The 25,287-nt window shown below is 36.6% G+C and overlaps 4 protein-coding genes across 6 annotated transcripts; 2 read left to right on the top strand and 2 right to left on the bottom strand.

Annotated features, from left to right (window-relative positions):
• Positions 1–623: 623 nt before the first annotated feature.
• Positions 624–1,364, top strand: LOC7491281 (two-component response regulator ORR21). Its single transcript, XM_002320955.4, has 2 exons — positions 624–771; positions 879–1,364. Exons 1-2 carry the CDS (start codon positions 654–656, stop codon positions 1,193–1,195), a joined length of 435 nt encoding a protein of 144 aa, XP_002320991.4. The 5' UTR covers positions 624–653; the 3' UTR covers positions 1,196–1,364.
• Positions 1,365–3,043: 1,679 nt separating this feature from the next.
• Positions 3,044–5,902, bottom strand: LOC7495233 (COBRA-like protein 7). 3 transcript variants are annotated; one of them, XM_024584475.2, is made up of 3 exons: positions 5,161–5,902; positions 3,350–4,767; positions 3,044–3,275 (listed from the first exon to the last, which is right to left on the bottom strand). In XM_024584475.2, exons 1-2 carry the CDS (start codon positions 5,678–5,680, stop codon positions 3,365–3,367), a joined length of 1,923 nt encoding a protein of 640 aa, XP_024440243.1. In that variant the 5' UTR covers positions 5,681–5,902; the 3' UTR covers positions 3,044–3,275; positions 3,350–3,364. The 3 variants fall into 3 exon arrangements, with proteins under 3 accessions (XP_024440243.1, XP_024440244.1, XP_052303111.1); XM_024584476.2 differs by having other exon boundaries at positions 3,044–3,186; XM_052447151.1 differs by having other exon boundaries at positions 3,044–4,767; positions 5,161–5,901.
• A 7,038-nt stretch (positions 5,903–12,940) lies between these two features.
• Positions 12,941–17,305, top strand: LOC7491280 (cellulose synthase-like protein D5). Its single transcript, XM_002320953.4, has 3 exons — positions 12,941–14,031; positions 14,465–15,269; positions 15,360–17,305. Exons 1-3 carry the CDS (start codon positions 13,112–13,114, stop codon positions 17,133–17,135), a joined length of 3,501 nt encoding a protein of 1,166 aa, XP_002320989.2. The 5' UTR covers positions 12,941–13,111; the 3' UTR covers positions 17,136–17,305.
• Positions 17,306–20,641: 3,336 nt separating this feature from the next.
• LOC7491279 (probable galacturonosyltransferase-like 7) lies at positions 20,642–22,450 on the bottom strand. The gene has a single exon (XM_002320288.4). It carries the CDS (start codon positions 21,967–21,969, stop codon positions 20,863–20,865), a length of 1,107 nt encoding a protein of 368 aa, XP_002320324.2. The 5' UTR covers positions 21,970–22,450; the 3' UTR covers positions 20,642–20,862.
• Between the last annotated feature and the right edge of the window lie 2,837 nt (positions 22,451–25,287).

Raw genomic sequence — 25,287 nt, 5'->3', positions numbered from 1 at the left:
CCGTACTAAGCATATTTAAAATTATAAATGAGATTATATGTTTTCTAAAATATTTTTTATTTAAAAATAAATAAAAATAATATTGTTGTTTTTTTACATTAACATATCAAAATAATTTAAAAATATAAAAAGAATATTTTAAAATTAAAAAAATACAATACAGCCACACAGACAAACACCGCGCAGAGATCACTTTTTCACTTTTATATCCATATTGGAACTGGATTTGAACGATCTTCGGATCTTGTTTAGAGCGGGCTCCACTTTCCAAAATCCTTGCTAAACCAAAATAATTTAAATCGGTAGATACAGCAAATTCTAAGTTCATGCAGTAAATCAAGACATTGTGATTGGCTTGATCAAATGCGCCAGATTCGTCTCTCTTTAAACATCATTCATTTCACCCCTTCACAGGTGATGAAGCATAGATATATATCAAATTCGTTCTCAAATTATTTAATGGCCATGTTCATTTTAATTAGAGCTTATTCCACAAGTCTTAACCAATCAATTCAAGTACTGTTTTCGCACATCCTGATGGCGAATTCATGAACGAATTTGGGGTTGGTTCCCACATCCTTTTGTGACATATATAATTCTACTTTTTAACATGTTCAGTCACCAAATGTGGAAGAGGAAAGGAGGTTTTGTCAATGCTTCGAGAGGATAAGAACAGGTTTGACGTTCTTGGAAATGATCTGCAAATGCATGAAATGGATGGAATTCAGCTCCTTAAGATCATCCGATCAGAAATGGATTTGCCTGTCGTCAGTAAGTTCTCATTTAGTCTTCTATCTGATTGTTAACTTGATGTCCACCATGAATATATACGTTTTTATATTAAACTAACATTTATTATATATTGTTATGTAACCTAGTCATATCATCAGATGATGAACAAGAACTTGTTTTGAAGGGTGTTCTTCAGGGTGCTTGTGATTGTTTGATCAAGCCTGTTAAGATGGAAGCTCTTAAAGTCTTTTGGCAGCACGTGGTTCGCAAGAAAATTAACAACACTTTAGAACGATTAGAACAGCCAAGAAGAAAGGAAGAGGATAAATTGCATTTGGAGAATTCTTGTATTGTTAGCTGTACAGTCTCTGGAAATGCAGGACATCCTATGACCTTGAAAAGGAAAATAGATGGTGAAGATGAAGGCAAGGCTTCAGATGGTTTGTCTACGGGAAAGAAATGAATGATTTGGACTCGTGAACTCCATGAAAAGTTTGTTAGAGCATTGAATCATCTCGGTCCTGGAAGTAAGAATTTTTTTACTAATTCCACCTCCATTGTCTGTCTTTTTTTTTTCCTTTTTAAAAAGCTCTACACTCATCACTATCTACAATATCATGGAAGTTTGTGTGTGTTTGTGTGTGTATGTGTGGTGTGCTTGTTTTTTTTTGGCAAAGGATAATGACCAAAGCAACAACTACATAAAAAAACAAAGTACAGATTGTATCTTAGAAAACAAGCTGACACTCCACAGCGCCAGCGCGAATATCATTATGCAGATTCAAAGTGTTCCTGGAACTTCAATTTTCTAGCAATTCCCTTCTTCAGGTGGCTATAACCCCCAACACCATTCTTCATGCCAGTTTCCAGCGCAGCATCTCACCAATGGACCTCTGATCCATTGTGGCTGTAACTCCACAATCCAGTAGACATCTGATGCTAAACTCTAGCAGCTCCATGCTTTCATATGATGATCATAAGAACCTTCTTAACTCCAGAATACCAGAATGAAGTCATTACTCATTAACAAGATCCTCTTCACTTGATTTTCTTCTCAACTGTACATCTCTATTAGATGCATCCAGCCGAAATGTTCTATCGGCCATCCATCGCTTATTGAAGATTATAGGGCCCAAGGAAATTTTGCTCTTCATTCTCAAAGCCTTTTAGTTTGTAATTTTTGTGAGATCTAGGCTGACACTATGCCTCAGTTGAACTGTGATTCTTTATTTTTCCTCCAACAATTAGATCAAAGTGAGATCTTGCAGGAACCATTCTTGGAGGTTAGTTTTCTGGGAATTCACTCATTTTCCAAGCTTTTTGAAGGTCATACAGTTCAATATTCACCATTTCTTAAACAAGAGTAGGGTAGGAACTAATTAAGGTTCTTTTGTCCTCAACAGCGCACCGAACCACTTGATAGGTTATAACCCCACTGCCTGGCAATCTGATAATGATTCTTCAGCGAGGAGAGATCCTATTCCTCTTTGACCTGTAATATTTCTCATGCGATGCTTCCTCCTTCAAGGAAAACCAAGATTAGATACCATCTTATTCATATTCGAAACTTGGTTTAATGTTTCTATTTTAGGCAGACATTCATTGATCTTTTAACTAGCCTGGATCCCTCTCTCTCATCAAGCTGGTTATATCTGATTTCTCATTTTGATCAACATTGTACATATTTAGACTGAAGGGCTAGTGTGCGAATTGATAATCTTTGATGCGAGCTGAATTACCAACCAGAACAAACTCAATGTTGCCTGTGGGCTTGCATAAATGCCGTTTGATAGCTTATGAGTTGCGTTTAGACAAAGCTTATAGTTTCTTCATTGTTAATCTGTTCACTTTTAAATCTTATATCGTGTTTGTTTCTGGTGGAAATTATTATTAAGCAATAAGGAGGTAGAATGGATGAACAAGATGGGATGAATTAGGCGCTCAACTCGTTCTTTAACTTCTCTGAACATGAAAGATTGAGAAGGAAGAAATAGACTGTTGGACATTTTGCCATTTCCCCCTTGTTTCTTTCCTCTCAAATCTCCTTCCAACCAAACAAGAGAAGCACGGGTGTAAATTGCAGTGGATAATTATTCTCTATTTTCCTCTCTCTCATCCTCTCTAGACATGGTGTAAATTGTATGTAAAATACAGCCCAACTGATAAACCGAGTACTTGATGGATATAGATTAAGGAACAGAACAAGGCAACTCCATTGCCTGTCTCCCACGAGGTTTAGTTCGTAGACCGTCCAATTAACCAAGTAAAGAAAAGAAAGGGGCAAAAGTGCGGCTCTAAAGCACATAAAAAATGGAATAACAGAAAAGTTGCTTTCTTCAAATGCTAATTACACGCTTGATTGCCAATAAGAACAAGTAACGATGTCTTTTCTCATCATAATTTGTGGTCACAGCACCATGGTGGTCTATCACAGAAGCCAATAGAACCTCCAATCTGTAATAAACTAATAATGGTTTAAATTCTAAATACAACCCGATCCAAGTTGCCAAACGTGTAATTTGGCGCTGCAGACTAAACTGAGCCTACAAATCAATCCAACAATCAAGAAATTAGCAGCTGCTTGATAAATTTTGAAGAAAAATAGAAGTGGTAATACCTGCATTATAGGCAATCAATGAATGAACAATAAAGCCAAAACTATAACAAAGGCGAAAGGAGCTGCATTTGTCTTATGACCACTGCTTGGACGTATTGCTGGGAGAGCACACTCCTCACCGTTGAAGATAACTTTGGTTGGAAACCCATCCTCACCAGCCACGTTAATGCCAGGGGTTTTTTTCTTAGTGAATGATATTACTGATTGCTGCATGCCAGGAACCCGAGGATCCTTTCTTGGGTTGTCTCCATCTCTTTCTGCCAGAAGATAATTCAAGTTTTTGAAACCTTGCATAAATAGTGTATTGTTGGATTCAGGCAGGGCACTTCCATTGAAAGAGTAGAACTTCTCAAAGCCTGGTGCTGCATTGTCTAATTGCACGGCAGCAAACCAATCTGCAAAGGCATTATCATCCCAGTTGAAAAGAGAGATCCTTGCATTCCAGCCACCTCTGTAATCTGAAAGTACATGCCAGTTTATGCTAACTCCACAACCATCTCCACATGGAAGTGGGTTTGGCACAGTCATCCTTTTAATTCTTGCCCATTCCAAGGCTTCTCTAGTCCGGTTCTCAAATGGGAGTAGAAGAGTTGAATATGGTAGTAGAAGAGCTGTTTCATTAGCACTGCAGGTTTGGCTTGGGTTGGTGTTGCAGCCACAAGCACAGGTACTACATGGAACAACAGAATCATTGTAAAAGGCTGAGAATGACACACAACATTTTGGGCTCTGGTCCTTGAAATGTGTTATGTTGCAAACCACTTGCCAACTGGCAACTGCTGATCTTTTTGAAGGCAAACCATTTGGATCAGAGAGATGGCTTGGACTCACTGGTATTGGAGGCCCACATTCAAAGTCTGAATTAAATGTCCCATTGATCTTCCAGTTTTGTGGTGGAATGAGCAATGACCTGTTCAAATATGGTGGCATTTTGAACACTTGCATCTGGAAAACTGAAAAAGATTTGCTCGGATCCATGGTAGGTGATAGAATTGTTCCATTTCGACAACACAGGGGGAACAAGCCAAGGTTTGTATCATTTTCACTTGTTGGAGGAAGGTCAATAATTGTAGGCAATTTCTCGCAACTCAATGCTTGAGAAAAATCCATTTTCGGGTAGTGCTGACCTTGCCTGCCATAAATACAATCTCTTGTATCAACAACAGAAGGATAAGCTCCTTTCATGGCATTGATAAATTCTTCACTCATCCACTCCCAGTTTAATTTCCAATTGTCAAGACGCCCAAGAGGATTATGATTTGAAATGTTAACCTGTGCCCAATAATAATCCTCATATGTTCTGATTACATCATACATGATGATAACATCACCATCTTGGCGTGGCAGGAAATTATCTTCCAGATTGTTGTCTGGTCTAGAACTCACATTCCTGATGCAGCACACGTGCATCTCATTTCCTGTACAGGTCAGACAATAGCCCATCGTCAACGACAAACAAGTTCAAATCTGTTCTTCAATGACAAAAAGAATGTGAAAAGATTGACAAGAAGTTCGGACATAAATATCCTGAATTTTGCTTCTCATCTACAAGCCCCAAATATCAGAGCACTACACCATTGTTAGGCTTCTGAACAGTAGTATATATATAAATTTCTATTTCAACACAAAAGCAATATACACAGGGTATTTCTATGAAATAATCTCCTCTAAGCAATTCTTTGCAATTTCTATCACAAATTCGAAATTATAACAAGTCCTTTTCTCTGAAATAAATAAATAATTTTGATAGTCACGCGCAGACACAGCTTAATACTGAACTATTCTTCATTAACATATTTGAAATGACATACCTTGCGTTGTGGCAGCAGGGCAAGTATAGCCATCATTAACAAGAGTCAAATTATTTGGCAGAGGAATACCAGGATCTCCAACTCCAAATTGGGTGCCCACCAACTCGACCCGAACCTCCATCTGGGTCAAATCTCCTGCTGTATCAATAGCAGTCTTGAGGTCAGTCTCAGGAAACCCAACAAATTCTGTACCGTTTCCAACAAAACCAGGCAGAGGGGTCCCATCAGCCAACACAGCATTAGTTGCGGAAGTCAAGCGCTCTTTATATTGAAACCCAACATAGACCCTCCACGACTTGAGCTCATCCCGTCCGTTGTTGAGCACCGTGACAGTGGATTCGAACCTGTACGCTTGGTTTGTGGGATCAAAGGGGGGTATAGAACGACCTCTGTTGTAGGTGTAGGAGACGAACACGTCGTTGCAAGTGGAATTCGGTGGCGGTGGCGGCGCCTGAGAGAGAGAACTGTACGCAGAAAGTGAGATTATAACGAGTATTACACACAGATTTCTGATAGCCATGGTCTTCGATGATGAAGAATATTACTATGGGTTAACAAGAAGAAAGAATTAATGAAGGGTGACAGTAGTGGGCAAAGAAGGAAGGAAGTGGAGTAGCTAAAGAAGCTTGGCATGGAATTGGTAAATCAAAGTGGCGTGCCGGCAAACAATCAGGAGAGCATGAGATCATAGAGGGAGGAACTGGTCTGTGTAGTTTTGAATATTCTAACCGTTAATAACTTATTTTTGTGTGAGAAAGGAAATGGATGGAAAGACCAGGTCGCGTCACGTGGCAGCGGGTCGTTGTTATGTACAGCGTAGTATTTCGTCAGTTCGTGCTTGTATAATCTTTGGCTTAGCTTATTCCCAGTTCCTATGCAATTATATCTCTCCTTCCAGCAAATTAGCGTGTCTTTTAATCTTAATTATATTTTTACCAAGTAAAACTTTGAAGCTTTCTCTTTCCTTATATAATCTTTCTTTTTCAAACGTATGGATGCGTTTACTACCATGCTTGCGAGACCAATTGTTTCTTTATCATGAAATATTCTGATAGTGATAAAAAAAAATCTCATATTCTAATGATGCATGACAACCTATTTCGGATTGAATTATAAGGATATTTCTCCATATAATATGATTAAATTACTAGCCATCTAATTTATTTATTTATTTCTTTAGGAGAAAAACCATTCATCTCATCGCCTATTATATATATATATATATATATATATATATATATATATAGCATTTATTTCTATAAAAATATACTTGGTCAGCTAAATCATGCCATGACTGCTAGATAAATATTATATTCGTTTCAAGGTGTATTTAAATGTTCTTCTTCATTTCCTAGCTATATTCAACATGATTTAAGGTGTATGTGTATCCCCACCAGCATTAAATATTTTTCAGATATTATTTCCGATTTGAAGTTTTATGTTTATTTAAATTTAATTATTTTTTATGGCACATACCATGTTTTTATATAATCAATTTGAATTCACAAAAGCAATTTGCATGCCCTTTTGAATTTGCACGAGTCTCTGTCAAGCATAGAACTTTTCTTTTTTAAAGAGATAAGGCATATATACTTGATCTAGAATCACTCGTTTTATTTTTTCTTCTTACAAAAGAAAGGCTCGAATTTAAGCTAGATCCTTTTAAAAAAACACCAATACCAATCGAGCATCTTGAATCAACTGTTGGCAGATATGGAATTGGAGAAATGCTGCTATATTTGATGCTGGATTTTTACCACCTTTGTCTCGAAAGATTGGCTACTGATCGATACTATCCCATGCACTAGTGAAGCTGCCATTATTCACAGCTGGGTTCTCGAGCGGGGAGGGGAGAGCTTGTTGGCTGGTGCTTTCCTTCAAAATGCCACGACTAATCCCATGCACATGTATTGGTGTTTGGATCGGTTTACACATATCTCAATTAATTTTACAGAGTCTAAAAATAACTACCATATAAACTTTTAGTAGCCATGAAAGGAGTAAAAGTTGTGGGTATCTTCATAGGACCGGATTTAGCTAGGAAAGGAGGGCAGGTCTAAGCAGGTGGTGTCGGAGGTAGATTCTACTCTTGCGGTGGGGTTGAATATTACTCAGGGGGATAAGTCGAACAACTCTTATTCCTATTTGAAGCGTTCTAGGCAAGTTCAGATTCCTCGTGTCTGTAAAAAAGCTAACAGCTGCGTGGATTGCCTAACTAATTACGGTCATTCTCTGGAGATCGGCGTTGCTCGTTTTTCATAGGATGATTTAGGGCTATGCCCTCCTAATCAAAACAAAAGGATATTCAACTGTTTTCAAATTCTCAGGAAAAAATCACACAGAGTTTTCCCTTTTGATTTTAATTACATTATCATTAGATCTCTTTCTTTTATCACAAGATGAAATTACACTATACGTCTATACGGCATAACCCGTCAAGATTTGAAATCTTTTTAACAATCAGTTTGTTGCAATTCAACCATGTCCACCATGAAACCAGCTAAAGCAGAAGGAATAAACAGAGGTCCTCCATGCTCGTTCCACAATGATGAAAAGGGTAGCTACTCCAACAATGCAATTTCAAATGGAGTATGTAAAACAATCGAATTAAACCACTGCCTCCTAAAGAAAAGAATAGAGAATTGTAAATTTAACAATGCAAATAACCCTGAATGATTAAAATCCCTAAAAGTCAGAAAATTGGGATCTCATGAGATTTTTTACGATTTTACATCAGCATATATTTTTGGGTTTTCTCTTTGAAATTGGGTTCTTTTTTGCTTTTCTTGTTTTAATCTGTGTTTGATTTTAATCTCAGAGGCGTTGTTGATATCTAGCACTTTAGATTTTTAAAAAAAAATTAATTGTAGATTTTATGGTATTTAATTTTTATGATTTGGATACTAACAAATTTAACTGTAGATTTTATATATGACATCTATTTATAGGTTATTAATTAAGACGATGCTAAATATTTTTAATGCTTAACAATTTTTTTTCTTTTCTAGATTGGATGAATTTAACGTACTCAATAACAAGGCTTATTAATGTTAAACGATAGAAAATACTTTGATGATGATAACAAAAAAAAAAAATTCAAATTGAATTGAACTTTACAGGACTAGAGCAATTGGCTTTAAAGGAATTTTTATTAAATTAGGTCAAAGGAATTTTTATTAAATTGGGTCAGGCTAGTTTCTGAACTCCTATAAAACAAGTTTCATGTAAGGATCCTTTTATGTTTAAGTTAGTAAATTGTATAAGAAAAATAGTGTGAGATAAAAAAAACGAGAACAAAAAACATATGAGAGTGTATGTTGTGATTGTCATTTATTGTATTGTGTTGTGTTCTGTATTGTGATTTTGTTTGGCGTGTTGTCTATTTGCATACTTTTCATGACCTATTTATTTGGTTAAGAGCTTGCCAAGAGAAAAACATAGAGAATTTTCACGTATTTTCTAATTGTCATAAGTAGTTTTAAAATTTGATCCAGATGAGAAATGTACCTAGGATGGAGAACATTTTAAAATAAAATGAAAAGTACTTTGTGGTAGCAAAAGTTGTATTGCAGTAAGGATTGTGCAAATGATAATAGAGAATCAATGAAAAAATTTTCCAAGATGAATGCTTAGTAAATATCACTATATAGAGACATAGAAATTTCATTGGACAAATTGAGATTTTGCATGGATACTTCATTTAGAGATATTGAGATTTTGTTGGAGAGATGAGGATTTATTTAGAAACATGGAGATAAGCAATACCATGAAGAAAAATGTATAGAGATTATTCAAAAAGATAATATTGTTATTTTCATTAAAAAAATCAAAAAATATTTTTATATAAGTGGAGATACAATTCCTTAAAACTATCTTATCTCAAACAATATATTGTGGGATACACTGACCTCTTTCCTTTTATTGTTTAAGTTACATTTTTTTCTTTGTAAATTGTTGGACGTAACCCGTGGCGATCAATTCTACCCTATCTCTTTAAGAAAATAGAGTTGTCTACATGCATTTGGTGATGCATGTAATATAGTTGTGTCACGTGTAATGAGAATGGCAAAGTTCAAAGATGATGTTGTATAGTTAGAACAATTTCGGTGAACACTTTTATTTGATGGGTGATTTATTAAAGACTTGGAAGAGTTAGTGTACGTACTATGGGGCCGTCAATTACTCTCTTTCATGTCCTAGTGTTTCCAAGTCAACATCCATGGAAAGAGCTTTTAGTGATGTGTAAAATAGAAATGAATTGGCTTTTGTTTATTTCTCATATATAGTAGTATCACTAATGAAATAAAAAAAACTTCAAATTAAATTAGGCCTTTCAATGATTGATACAATGGGATTTAGAGGAATTTTAATTAAATTAAGTTAGGTTAGTTCCTAAACTCCTATAAAACAATTTTTTTATTAGTATAGTGGACTCTCTGATAATTAACTTTGTAAATCATAAAAAAATATAATAAAAAGAACAAGAATAAAAAAGGTAAACATCGCAATCAAGGTTGTCAAAAATGTTTTTTTGACACGACACGGAATATACAATATAAACTCGAATCGTAAACTCGAATCGTTAAATCATAAAATCACAAGTAAAATATTTTAACTAATTATATATTGACCATTCCAGTCAAGTAGTAAATAATAATATAACACAATTAAAATAAAAATGAAATAAACAATATAAATGTCCAAACATCTTAAAATACATAATTCAAATAAAAATTCATACATGGTTTAAATAACTTAAAAATATAATATAATATAATTATGTTCATAGAATTTCATTAACTAAAAGTTAACAAACCTAAAACAAATAATTTATTGGTGTGTCATGTAAACTAAACATAGCCTCCACTAAAAATTTTCTGACAATACTTGCACTAAACTCTTCTTGAATTCTTATCAGCATATATATTATATTGTCATCCCACGTCAGGTTTATTGCCACTGGTAGTTTTTTTAGATGCGATATATCCTGCAGTTCAAAAATCAATATATGCATCAACAAAGATGTATAATGTAGAGTGTAGAGAGTTGGACAAAATACCACGGTTCATAGTTAGAACTGCAGTTTAGGAAGAAGAAGTCGTTCATGGCACAACTTTAATCTTAACTTGGTATTGGTGATATTTGTGAAATGTGTTTTATAATCTTCTTCTTTTTTTGTTCTTAGAACACAGTTATGTATATTATTTTAGGTGGCAAAACTTTAATCTTAACTTGGTATTGGTTATATGCTTTTCTTTTCTTTTTCTTATTTTAGGTGGGTATTAAATTTTATGCTCTCCCCTTTTTTTCCATTGATCTATATTCACTTCTAGTCTTGAAAAAAACTCATTTTTGTTTGTTTGTTTGTATGTCATCAGCAAGCATTTCTTTCACTTCTAGTCAAAACCAAACCAAAGCATTTCTCATCAGCAAGTTTGCATCTCTTTCTTTTTTCTTTTTTTTTCTTTTGTGGCCATGACCTGGAATCTAGAAAAGCAATCAGGTGCTGGTAATGGGTCGTCATCAAGAAATAGTGATGGCAGTGGCAAGGTTGTTTCTAGATCTACTGCAGGAAAGAGATCTCCTCCAACACCAGAAAATATTGATAGAAATATGCATAGCTTTAGGTCAGCAACAAAAGATGAGAAACCAAATGGATCCATAGTAGTAGTCGATCATCAAACGAGGCAAGTTGATTCCATTCGGGCATTAGAAAAGGAAGTCAAGGTTGCAAATAACAACCCTGCCTCAGTATTAGTAGCAGCTAGCGGAGGAGAAAAGGAAAATGATTTCTTTGCAATGAAAGGCACAAAACTGAATGTTAATCATGAAATGAGAGATATTAATCTATTAATCCTAATTAAGTTTAATATATTCATTACATATATGGAGTCCTAACTCCTAAATCTTCTTATTAAAATCACGATGCATAACTTTATGATCTCCTAATTTATGATTGACCCTTTTCTTTTGAGAGTAGGGATGGAAGTAACATCACTCTTAGAGAATTAAAACATAATCTTATAAAAGACTAGCTTTGATGCAATTACTTGTTATGATTAAACAGGAACATATAGATCTACGATCTCTACTGCGGTTGCAGACACCAGGAGTCGAAAGCAGAAGAGAAAATCACATGACATGCCTTTTCAGTTGATCTGAAGCGAGAAGGCCAAGACATTGCTCTCCTTTTCGACTTCGTCTCTTTCTCGCGATCTCTCACTTTTTAGCCACGGCTGGTGTTAGTTTGCTAAGGTTGAGAATTTGAGATTTCAACAAAGGGGAAAGGGGAGACTGGGGTGGAGTGTCGAGGGACTCAAGGACATGGAGTAAGCAAATTTTTTAACTTTTTTCAAACTCGTGAAATCGATCCGGTTTTACCAATTGTGACTGAGTTTTACCGAGTTTTACCGATTTTGAGCGAGTTTAACCGATTTCGAGTTTTTAACTCAATTTTATATATTTTATATAAAATAAAATTATATAATTTTACAAGTAAATAGTAATTTTAGCAACCAAGATCACGACAACAATTCGTGTTGGAGCCATATATGATCTTTGCAATTGAGAAGTAAGCGTGTGCCGCTATGTGTAATGACGCTGCAATGTTGTGCTGACATGGCACGTGCCCTCAAATAATTAAGTGCGCACCAGAGCATGTGGATTAGAGAGTTTGAGCAGCATGCAAGGGCATGCTAGCACGTGATTATTGCATAGGTCGAAGCCCTCTAACTTAGGTCAAGGCCTGACTAACTTGACCGAACAACTTTGTTGCATGGCTTGTCTTTTAGACCAAGGCCCACTAAAGCTAACGGATAACTTTGAATTCTCTAGATTCTAAAATTGCACGAGAAAACGACAGTAAAGACAATCGAGGGATGAGTTTGAAAAGCTTTTTACATGTCCCTTTTGAATAAAGTAGCTATTTTCTTTAGTGGTTTTAGCTTAAGATGACTCCTTACTCCTTACTCCTTAATTATATACACATAAACTTGATTTGTTCTAAAATATATGTTTTTTTTTAATTTTAATTTTTTATGTGTTTTTGAACTTTTGAGAAAAATAGATTTTCCCTGTAATAACGGTTCTTGTTATTATTATTTGATACGTGTTTAAAAGTGTGGTGGTGATTATTTTTTAAAGTATTTTTTGTTCGGAAATATATCGAGATAATATTTTTTATTTTTAAAAAATTATTTTTAATATTAATATATTAAAACGATCTGAAAACATAAATAAAATTATTTTTTAAAAAAATATTTTTAAAACTAAAAAACAAGCGTGTAACTTTGAATTACATATCACATGCAGTTTGTAACATCTTACCATTTTACATTCCGATCTTATAATTGGATTTTATTTTATTTTCTTAACCCTTAAATAATTATATTCAGAGTCAATTTTAATAATTTGTTTTTTACTTGGAAAAGGGAAGAAGGAAGAGAACTCAATTGTTTCCAAATAGATACTCTGGCGACGTGCACACGGTAACTTGTGGAATCGAAGAGCACCCCAACGGCTTTTACTTTAAGAAAACCCATCCATTAAAAAAAAAAAAAATATATATATATATATATATATATATATAAAATGAGAAAAGCCATTGGGCCTACCCTTTTGACTTTCTTCCCAGCAGGGACCACACCCGACCGTTTCATTCAAAATCTAACCGTCAGATCACTTCCCATTTACGGTTCAGATTAAACGACCGTTGTTGTGATGAAACCCCAACCCTTTTCCAAAAGCCTCAAAAACATTCAAATCGAGCCGTTGCCATCTCCGTTGAAGATCTTCATCTTCACTTGAAACTACTTAACTTCCTTTGGGTTCTCTTCATTTTACATTCTCTTACTTTCCAAAGATACAATACAAGCCTCAGCATTCGAATGTGCCACTCGTGAGAGAGGTTTTTAAAAAAACACAAGAAAAAAACCCTTAAGCATCAAAGAAAATGGTGAAAAGGGCTAGTTCTCCATGTTCATCTCCAGTGACCATAACAGTCTCCTCAGGAGGCAAAGGAGGAGGAAGTAGAAGCATGGGCTTAACTAGTCCAGTACCAAGAGCTTCCATTTCAAACAACCCAAATTCCCCTCTTAGCAACAGTAGAAACAGAACCCCAAGTGGAGGCAGATACTGTTCAATGTCCAGAGATGATACCACGGAGGAGATTAATTCAGAGTTCGTCTCCTACACTGTCCATATACCTCCCACTCCAGATCACCAGAGCTTCTCAGCTTCACAGACAAGCCTAGCTGAAGACATCACAAATGCTGCCAAACCTGAGAGGAGTTTCATTTCTGGTACTATTTTCACTGGTGGGTTCAATTCTGTCACACGCGGGCATGTAGTTGATTGCTCAATGGAAAACAACGAGTCTCTGAAATCTGGGCTTGTTTGTGGAATGAAAGGTTGTGATGAGAAAGCAATTAGGGGAAAATGTGAATGTGGGTTCAAGATTTGTAGAGATTGTTATTTAGATTGTGTAGGGTCTAATGGAGGGGGGCATTGTCCTGGTTGCAAGGAACCATACAAGGATGCTGATGATGAAGCTGAGGATGACGATGATTATGATTATGATGAGGCTAAAAGTGAAGCAGATGATCAGGCACTACCATTGCCTAAATTGGATAAGAGGCTTTCACTTGTGAAGTCGTTTAAGGCGCAGAGCCATCCTCCTGATTTTGACCATACTAGGTGGTTGTTTGAGACGAAGGGGACTTATGGTTATGGAAATGCTGTGTGGCCTAAAGATGGGTATGGTGCTGGATCAGGTGCTAATGGATTTGAGCCTCCTCCAGATTTTGGAGAGAGAAGTAGGAGGCCTTTGACCAGGAAGGTTGGGGTTTCTGCTGCAATTCTCAGCCCTTACAGGTAAAAAAAAACCCATACACTTGAATCTATGATTTTGGCTATATGGCTTGATATAAACCGGAAAGAAAGAAAAACTTAATCATTAATGCTACTCGCCATTTGATTTTCATGGTTTAGTATTTGGTTATATGTTTTAGATCACATATGTGCTGGTTTGATATTCTCAATTTATTGGGTTACTTACGGTTTCAGAAGATGGGTTTTATGCTAATTGTCGTTTGGAAGTGGGAGTTTATCACTCTGTTTGTAATCTGTATAGATTATGTGATTATTAGTGAATTTTTTATGTGTAAATAATGTGATTTTAAGTGGTACTGGATGATGAACAACTCAATTTGTGTTGTTAAATCAATTTCAATACGAATTTTTTAGGCGCTGCACCGCCTGTGTTTTGATTAGTGTCTAAAATGTGAAGTTTTTTATTACTATGCAGACTACTCATCATGATACGTCTTGCGGCTCTTGGTCTATTCCTAACATGGAGAATCCGACACCCCAATCGCGAAGCAATGTGGTTGTGGGGGATGTCCATAACTTGTGAGTTATGGTTTGGTGTGTCATGGATTCTTGATCAGCTCCCTAAGCTCTGCCCTGTAAACAGAGTGACTGACCTCTCTGTGCTGAAACAGCGCTTTGAATCCCCCAGTCTTCGAAACCCAAAAGGCCGATCAGACCTTCCAGGCATTGATGTGTTTGTTTCCACGGCTGACCCTGAAAAAGAGCCTCCTTTGGTCACTGCAAACACCATCCTTTCGATCCTTGCAGTTGATTATCCGGTAGAAAAGCTGGCTTGTTACTTATCAGATGATGGTGGATCTCTTTTGACGTTTGAAGCTCTGGCTGAGACAGCTAGCTTTGCCAGAATTTGGGTTCCTTTCTGTAGGAAACACAATATAGAACCCAGGAACCCTGAGGCTTATTTTGGGCAGAAACGCGATTTTCTTAAGAACAAAGTGAGACTTGATTTTGTTAGAGAGAGGAGAAGAGTAAAGAGAGAATATGATGAATTTAAGGTGAGGATCAATTCACTGACGGAGTCAATTAGGAGAAGATCAGATGCCTATAATGCCCATGAAGAGCTTCGAGCGAGGAAGAATCAGATGGAAATGGGGGGCAATCCATCAGAAATTGTGAAGGTACCAAAGGCTACCTGGATGTCAGATGGTTCTCATTGGCCGGGAACTTGGACTTCTGGAGAAGCAGACCACTCAAAAGGAGACCATGCAGGTGTAATCCAGGTAACTCTCTTGCTTATGAGTTTTTGTAAATTTTCTAGAGAATGAGATGTTGAATAGAGTGTCCTTCAACATTTTTGCTTTTCTTTTCAGGCTATGCTAGCTCCTCCAAATGCAGAACCTGTTTTTGGTGTAGAAGCAGATGGTGAAAACTTGCTTGACACCACAGAAATTGATATCAGATTGCCAATGTTGGTCTATGTGTCTCGAGAGAAAAGGCCAGATTATGATCACAACAAGAAAGCTGGGGCAATGAATGCTTTAGTGAGAACCAGCGCAATCATGTCAAATGGTCCATTCATTCTGAATCTGGACTGTGATCACTACATCTATAACTCCTTGGCTTTGAGGGAAGGGATGTGCTTTATGCTTGATAGGGGTGGTGATAGGATCTGTTATGTTCAGTTCCCACAAAGGTTTGAAGGGATTGATCCAAGCGATCGGTATGCTAACCATAATACAGTATTCTTTGATGTGAGCATGAGAGCTCTTGATGGCCTACAGGGTCCTATGTATGTTGGGACAGGTTGTATTTTCCGCAGAACAGCTCTTTATGGGTTTAGTCCTCCTAGAACTACAGAGCACTACGGATGGTTTGGTAGGAAGAAAATTAAACTGTTCTTGAGGAAACCCAAGGCCGCAAAGAAGCAAGAGGATGAGATGGCTTTGCCAATCAATGGGGACCAGAATAGCGATGATGATGATGCAGATATTGAGTCTTTGCTTCTGCCTAAAAGGTTTGGGAACTCTACTTCTCTAGCTGCATCCATCCCAGTTGCAGAATACCAGGGAAGGCTGCTTCAAGATTTGCAAGAAACGGGTAAACAAGGAAGACCAGCTGGTTCCCTTGCGGTGCCTCGTGAGCCTTTAGATGCTGCAACTGTTGCAGAGGCAATTAGTGTTATCTCTTGTTTCTACGAGGACAAAACTGAGTGGGGAAAAAGAGTCGGATGGATATATGGTTCGGTAACAGAAGATGTGGTGACTGGTTATCGTATGCACAATAGAGGATGGAGGTCGATTTATTGTGTAACCAAAAGGGATGCATTTCGAGGCACAGCACCCATTAATCTAACAGACAGGCTCCACCAAGTCCTTCGATGGGCAACAGGCTCGGTAGAAATCTTCTTTTCACGGAACAATGCTCTATTTGCTACTCGCCGGATGAAATTCTTACAGAGGGTGGCATATTTCAACTGCGGAATGTACCCTTTCACATCCATGTTTCTCATAGTTTATTGCGTCCTACCTGCAATTTCTCTTTTTTCTGGCCAGTTCATAGTCCAATCCCTCAGTGTGACCTTTCTAGTCCTCTTGTTGGCCATCACCATCACCCTATGCTTGCTTGCAATTCTAGAAATCAAATGGTCAGGAATCACACTTCATGATTGGTGGCGAAACGAACAGTTTTGGTTGATTGGTGGAACAAGTGCCCATCCTGCAGCAGTTTTACAAGGACTACTGAAGGTTATAGCAGGAGTTGACATCTCATTCACTTTGACATCTAAATCTGCCACGCCTGAAGATGCAGATGATGAATTTGCTGACTTATATGTGGTTAAGTGGAGCTTTTTAATGGTCCCTCCTATTACAATAATGATGCTGAACCTGATTGCAATTGCAGTAGGAGTTGCAAGAACTTTGTATAGCCCATTTCCACAGTGGAGCAGGCTCGTTGGAGGAGTGTTCTTCAGCTTCTGGGTTTTGTCCCATCTTTACCCCTTTGCCAAAGGCTTGATGGGAAGGAGGGGAAGGGTCCCAACCATTGTCTATGTGTGGTCCGGATTGCTCTCCATCATCATTTCTTTGCTGTGGGTGTACATTAGTCCTCCTGGAACACAAGACTACATGAAGTTTCAGATCCCTTGATGTGTATTTTTGTATCGTAGGTGTAGCTTTTGTGTAAGCAGATGAAGTTCTCTGCTTCATCTTTGTATCACTGTTTAGTTTCATCGCTTTTCTATCCATTTTAATCAATTGATCTTGAACAATTAATGTATATTAGTTCCTAGAGATACTTTGCTACCATTTTAAATCCAGCCCGCTGTCTTAGGTTTAAAGCAGGCATTTTAAACTTGCAAAAACCCACTGGTTTGCATCCATACTGAGAGTTCTCCAAGATTTGGCGCTTCTGTGTGCTTCTGCCAGCCTTGGTTGGTTCTTAAACTTGAAAGCAGATAACTTAAGGTGTGTGCTCAACTCCATTTACAGCAAGTTTATTGTGTTGCAGTGAGACTAATAACAGGATGCCAAAAGCGTGGTGGCATGTTCTTGAATTTTAATTACATTTTCGTAGTTGAATCCACACTGCATAACAAAACAATTCATGAGCTGGCTTGTAACAAGAACAGTGGTATCTTATTCCAGAAATGAAATACATCGCCTGTCAAAACTCTCTTTATAATCTCTCTCAGCTAATCAAGCTCCTACCTTTCTTATTCTTGTGTGAATTTTGCATCCAATGTGTTGCCAATTACTAATGCCCCGCAACATTAATGAATATTTCAGGAGCGTGTCCAGGTTGAAAGAAGCTGCTTGCACTCATAACCTCCAAAATCTTAGGGGATATTAGGGAACCGCCGGGAGAAAACTGAACCTTAATTTCTTCTCCTCATAGGGGATATTAGGGTAAACCGTACTCGCAAGAATTGCCAAGAAAGTAACTTGATCATCAGCTTCTGAAGGCTCTCTAAGAACGAATTTTGACTTGCTTACCAGGCTACAGCCGGGCTAATTATAGTACTTGTCGCCTAGGGCTGGCTGCTATTTTTCCTCTACTTTTGGAGTTGGGGTGGATTTACTGCTGTAATGTAGTTACTCTTTGTTCCATTGTATTTTCCTGAATGGACTAAAATTACAATTTCGTATGCCCCAAAGAGCGTCCTTATTGATGGCTTCACTCATTTCTGAATATGCTTCACAAGTGACATGACCCACTTGAAAGGAGCAGATAGCTGCTGCTTTGTGGTTTTTGGCTAGCCAGAGTTTAAATGTGGTGGCTCCCTAATATGTACAAATACATGTGGTGGTGGACCATGGATGGTTGATGGTCCTTCCTTGCTTATCAACCGAATTTGCTCTCTATAGCTGTAAAGGTTATCAAGACCACGAGTTTCTTTTAAAGATCTCATTCTCTCTTGCTCTTTATCTTCTTTTGTTTCTTTCTTGAGCTTTTCACATGCCACAGATAATGGTTTTGGCCTCAAAATGAAGACGACTGTCTGGCTTGTAAAGCATTGTTAACATCTCTGCTGAGGTGAAAGTAGTGGAACCTCTGGGAGTGCCCATTTTTGGGTGTTTCTTTCATTCCTTGTGTAACTATTGATCATGATCTGGTTCGTTAACATTTACCACCTGTCATGATTTCCAAATAACGAAGTTAGTTCTAGCCTCCGAGATGAAGAAATCGTATAAAAGAGAATCAAGCAACTTGGCTTTGGCGATTTCTAAATTATAGACATTCTAAAACGTGGCGTTTCCTTCAAAATACTGCTAGTTTCTTTGGTCAGTGTCGGCAGCAACGTCACCCTTACATGCATATCTTGTTCAAAATAACATCCAGCCGAAGTTTGTAGTTTATGCCAAGGGACCGGTTTTGCTTTGTTTTATTCTGAGTTTTATATGGAGTTCATAACAGGTGAATCAGGTACGGAATCAAGCCATATCTTACATGTTATCAGTCTTCAATAGGACAACACCTCAACTGGGGCTCGTAAGATTGTTGTTTTTTCTTGCTCCTTTTCCTTTAACTTCAAATGATATATAAAACACACAAAAATCACACATCTACCATCGACGCCGCCCACATGAACAACCTACTCTCTCCAGAACCCCCTCTAATAAATACTAGAAGCCTCGTGTATTCCGTGCTCCGGAACTCGTACTTCCTTCCTCTCTTCTAGAACCATCTGGCCTCATTGAATCTCAATTGAAATACTCTAACAATGGATTCCTAGCATATGATTACAGATAACTTGTGACAGCGAAGCTGTCAAAGTCAGATTGATCTTTTTTCTGTGATTCCAATAACCACTCAAGGCTGATGCCAAGTCTTAATCAGCATTATTAATATACAAGGAAGAACGGATCGATAATTTATCTGCTTACGAGCAGAGCCTCCAATGAAAGAATCCAAGAAATACCATCATTGATAATACAGGTCACAGGATAATCCTTTTATTTTCATTCTTGATAAGATTGTTTAAAGACAACTCAACTCAATAATGATTAAGCAGCTGATTCCAGGAGAGTCCAAGCAACTGGCCACGTGTGTGATGCCACGCCGAAAGGAATCGGCCCCCTGTCCCTACTATGGACACTTGCTACGCAACAATGCCATCTGGGCATGCCACAAAATAAATTTGATTGCCCGGCTTCCAAGCTTTGTTTATACATTTCTTAGTTCACTTGTTAGCTATATTTGTTGGCTGGATAAATTATAATTATACTTGTTACGATCACTTCAAGTAGTAGACTTACCACAAAATACAAACAAGCAAGGAATAGGGGGGTTGCCACCGAAGTGTGCAAAGGAACGGAATCGAGAGATAGTTCACAAGTCTTATGCCGCTGCCACCAAGGCAAGGACAAGACAAAATACAGCCCGTGAACTTCTCCGAGATTCTTCCGATTTAGCTCACATGCCCCCAGTCCATGGCCCTTGTACTCTTTTTTGTTCATCGCACTCCACCTACAAGTATGTCAGCTTATCGTTCGAAACATTTTTTCTTCTTCTTCTTCATTTGCTAAATTCATTAGTACCATTTCATTTTGACAAGAGTTGCTTACAAGTTCTAAGAAATGAAGTACAAAAAAGCTAAAGGATGCGCGAGGAAAAAGAAACCTAGCACAAATCTTTTCCAAGTCCCTTTCCTAAGCGCTGTTCTACATTACTCACATGGCCTCCCATTTGTCCAAAAAGAAAACCAAAGCTGCCCTCTGTAAAGTCCTCCCTCCTAATCACAGCGTGCCACATTTTCCCAAATGCCCTATCACTTTGTCGAGAAAATCAATGTTATCACCTTCTGACTCTCCCCACTAACCTCACGGGTACTGATTACAGAGAAGAAATTCCCAAGAGCCTAAAACAAAACAAAATGCACAAGACCAGACCGACACCGACCAAAACGCTAATAATTTACAATTGCAATTTGCAACTGATCCAGTAATTTAATGACATTAAAACGCACAATTTGGCCATCTCAAAAATATCCCCCACTTCAATGCCCACTAATTTGTCTATTCCATTCAATATCAACAACTGTACCCCTCCATTGAAGGACAAGCTTTCTTCCTTCCTTCTGCAGAGATGTTATGTTTTTACACTAATTGCTGCAGCTTTTAACTAAAATCCCAAATACCAACGAGCACCACCATAACAAATTGAATGTCTCCCTTATTTTTTATATATATTTTTTTATTTTTCAAAGGCAGGGATAATAGAATAGAATACAAATCGCCTCAGAAATGATTTGATATTAAAATCAAAGAAAAAAAATGAGGTCATAGGAAGAACGAAATTAAAGAACAAAAAAGAAGAAAGAAATTAACAAAAAAAAAGTTCCTGACGGGTAATAAATTTACCGGCGAGTAGAATTTATAAACGCGAGTGTCCGTACAAATCGTATGGTGACCACAGGAAATCAAGAGGGCACGGTTGCTTTGAGTCGAGCCTGAGCCACGGCTTTCCGCTACCTGACCAATGCAATAGACTATACGGACCCGGATGCAAGTCCCGGCAACTACCTCTCACATTATCACCACCTAACCCATGCTGGTTCCACCGGTGCTCAATCGGCGCCACATTTCCCGCAAATACCAAAAGATATGGCGGCAAGGAACCCAAATCGTAGATCCGGTCACTCTTCTGGACCTCCATCCACCTCTCAATCCACTTCGTATATTGGGCATGTCTCCATTTCACCAGATCTATCACCATCACTCCAGTGTTAAAGTAACAGGGTTTCCGCCCCCGAAATGCCCCTGAAAACCGCTTATCAGACCAGAAACCCGAAGTGAAATACTTTGTGAAGTTGGCATGACAATATTCTGGAGCTCCGATTGTTCTAGAACCCAAATTAGTAGCCCACAACTTTGCGATATCATCAACGACAACAAGATCAGAGTCTAAATAGATCACTCTTTTAACACAGGTCTCTAGCAAATCAGCCAAATAATTCCTGGCGTAATTGAGTGGCTGCTCAAGCGCTTGCCTAACTGAAGTCGAGATGAGGCTGCGTACAATCTCCGGATCGAAATAATACACTTTGAACTTCAATTGAGGGAAAGTGGATCGAACTAGGGATTCCAGATTGGTCTCAGAGACTAAGAAATGGAAGAAAACATTCTCTGGACACAAAGAGTTGAGCAAAATTGAGTGAACAGCCGCGATTGAACCACGAAGATACTCCACATCGAGAGTAATCGCTATGTGAACCAATGAAGGATCACAGACACTGGTTTTGCCCCTGATTTGGCGGGCAGAGAAGCGGCATTCATCAGCATTGCGGAATATGGTCGACCTTCGGAAGGATAGTTGAGGGAGGTAATCGGGAGGGGAGGGGAGGACGGGGAAACGGAGGTAGCCGTCGAGATTGGAGGAGCGAATGGCCTCAGCTGGGGGGAAGGATTGGATAGAAGGAGAGAGTATAATCATCACAACTGCGGCAGAGAAGAAGCCTGAGAATCGTAGAATCCAAAGCATCTTTGCACCATAAATCCCTCTTCTCTTCTTCTTATACTTTGATTTAAAATCGAACCGATCTGCCACTATTGAGATAAAGGACAATCGAAGGAACGCTAGGGTTCCTTTGAGGTCCGCCAGAATTGTTGAAGACTCTACAGCAAATGGTAGATTGAATTAAAGGAAAGGAAAGGAAAGTAAAGTTTCGATTCGATCTCTCTCTCTTTCCCTTTTCAATGTAGAATTGCCGTGAGAACGAAGCGAATAGAGGAATCCATGAGATGAACCAGGGCGTACAATTAGGCCCCCTGGTGCTAGCGTGCGCCACCGAGCACTCTAACCCCCCCCTCCACCTCTTTTACTGGCACCCACCCTATCCCGCAAAGAAAAAAAGGAAAAGATGAGAGGAGCAGAAAAGAGAGACAGAGCAGTAGAGAAGAGCAAGAGGCGCTTGCTTTTCTTCTCTTTTTTCAGCTTAGCTTTGTGTTTTCCACCGTAGAATAGAAATGCCAAACAAGCTATAATATATATTAGCTATTAATTTTTTTATTTTTTGGTAAATGAATACGATAAAATGCAGTCGTAAACGGTGCGAAGAGAACTTTAGGAAATAATATATATTATTTTAGGATTTCATTTTTTATTAAATGGATATACATTTATGTGTTTGTATTTACAGGAAGTAAAAAAAAAAAAAAAAGTAGTAATACGAATAGCATTGATTGGGTTTGGTTTCTTTGGAGGAAACTTCCAGCTGTCCTTGTCGTCTGCCACAATTACGATTGCGTCCCCGGACCTGCACGGACCTTCTTGTTTGCTACCCGAAACCCATCCTCTTATGGTTTATTATAAATATATTAAAATTATTTTTTATTTTTTATTTTTAATATGATTATATCAAAATTATTTAAAAATACTTTTAAAATATTAATTTAATATCTTGTAAAATAAAAAATAATTGATAAACATGTAACAAACAGAACAGCTGGGTCCACTCTTCTTCGGTTCTTGGGACTGTTGTATTAGTCAACCTCATCCATTGTTTCAACTCTGAATTACTCTTCGGTTAGAACTAGTCTTAATTATTCTTAACTACCAAGTTAATTATTCCTAGAATTAGTCCTCGTTCATCATTTCCAGTCCTTAGCGCGTAGATGTATCGAAACTATTTTTATACAAGAAATCTAAGGAGGGATGGATAATGTATCAACATCATGTTGACTTATTAATAAAAGGTAATTTCAACCATCTAGGTAGTGGTTCAGTAATAATAGTTTGGGATCAAGATGTTTGTTCTATTTGTGGTCTCAGATTCAAGCCATGTGGTTGTTCATATGATGGCCGCTGGAGGCTTACATAGTCGTTAACTTCAGGACCCGTAGGATTAGTCGAGGTACGCGCAAGCTGGCTCGGACACCTACGTTAAACTAAAAAAATAAAAAATAAAAAATAAAAGGTGCCTTCCCCTTATCCAATTATTATTATATTATTTTTAAAGGATGGTATTCCATCATAACTGATTGTATTATATTATTTTTAAAGTATTTTTAATTAAATATATATTTAAATAATATTTTTTTTTAATATATCAAAACCATAAAAAATAATTTAAAAAAAACATAGTTAAACCATGAAAATAAACCGGCCTAAAAACATAAGTACATTCATGTATGTGAATTCAAGGCTAACGGGACTCAGCCCACGATTAATAAAGGGATTAATTTCTCAACTACCTCTTATTTAAATGTAGTTGATATTTTACTGTGAATTAGAGAGTATTTCTACCCAATTACGTCCTCTATTCTTATGAAATGTCCAACTTGGTAGCTAGGAGAATAACCATTCATGATATAATAACAACAACAACAATAATAATAATAATAATAATAACCATTCAACACGAAGTAATATATTTATATTCAATTAGTTATATTAAAAAATCCGTAAACCTTGAATATAATATAAGAGCGGTTTTTTTACATGTTTTTAGAATATAAAATACACATTATTTGTATTATGTGACGTTAGTCTCTCTGTAAAGTCATACAAATCTTTTTTGGGTTTTAAATTTTCCTATTGTCATCAAAAGAGACTAGAGCTATCGAAGCTTTTTTTCCATAAAAAGACGATATTTCTTTTATAAAAAATATAAATCATAGTTTTTTCATAATAAAAACTTTAAGATAGAATTTTTAATGAAATTAATGAAAAGATATTAATTAACTAAAAACTTTTAAAAATAAAATATAGTTTTAATCCTGTCTTGACACTCTACCAAACACACCTGTAAAAAACAAGGTATCTAAAAATATCTTCAGTGCAAATCCCACGCACAATATGCCACGACATCAGTTAAACATAATTAATCATTAATTTAAAACCATTAATTTTTTTACTTTGTTTTAAATACTCTGTCAATTGCACATCACTATCTTAAAGTATCTACGCTTCAACTACCAAACCAAATACTGCAATAAAAATGATAGAAGACTTGTTCTTTGTGAGCGGTGATCCTGCATGCCTCTTAGTATTGTTGTTGAGTTGTTTTTTAAAATATTTTTTATTTAAAAATAAATTAAAATGATATTTTTTTATTTTTTAAAAATTATTTTTAACATCAATACATTAAAATAATTTAAAAATATAAAAAAATTATTTAAAGTAAAGAAAAAAATAAAAAAAAATTAATTTTTTAAAAAAATACTCTTAAAACACAAATACAAACAGAACATATCGGTGTACTTGTTTTGCATTAACATGTTTTTAAAGTGTAACTGTGTTTAGTCCACACAATAGTGTTTAATTAAAACATGTTTTAATTTTGAAATCAAAACTGTTGTCAGTTTTTAAAAGAAAAACATCTTACTTTATGAAAAAATAAAACACAAGTGTCTTGTTGGAAATTCTTATAAACTAGTATTATCATATTAGTTACTAGTTATGTGCTTCATTTAAAAATAAATAAACAAAAAAAAGAATAATAAAATTCATAATTCATAAAAAAAATAATAAGAATATTTCCGTCTAAAATTTATTTATCCTATTTTTATCCTTTTTTTTAAATGAGCCTAGAAAATCATTAATTATTCCATGGACATTATAAAATTCATCTTATTTTATGTGCTGATGATTTTTTAATTAAAATAACAACTTTCTTTGTTATTTTTTTAATTACGCAACCATAGATGTTAGTGTATTTTACATAATTATATTTCAACTTTTTATGTTATTGATTTTATTAAAAGGACATGTCCATGTATATAATCATCCTAATTAATCCCTTTTTTTTTTAGTTTTTTGAACTTAAGAACCACTCTCGTAAAATGTATGTACAGATGT

The sequence above is a fragment of the Populus trichocarpa genome, chromosome 14 (genome assembly GCF_000002775.5).
Source record: "Populus trichocarpa isolate Nisqually-1 chromosome 14, P.trichocarpa_v4.1, whole genome shotgun sequence".
NCBI classification, from domain to species: domain Eukaryota; kingdom Viridiplantae; phylum Streptophyta; class Magnoliopsida; order Malpighiales; family Salicaceae; genus Populus; species Populus trichocarpa.
This window is presented reverse-complemented; position numbering and strand designations above follow the sequence as displayed.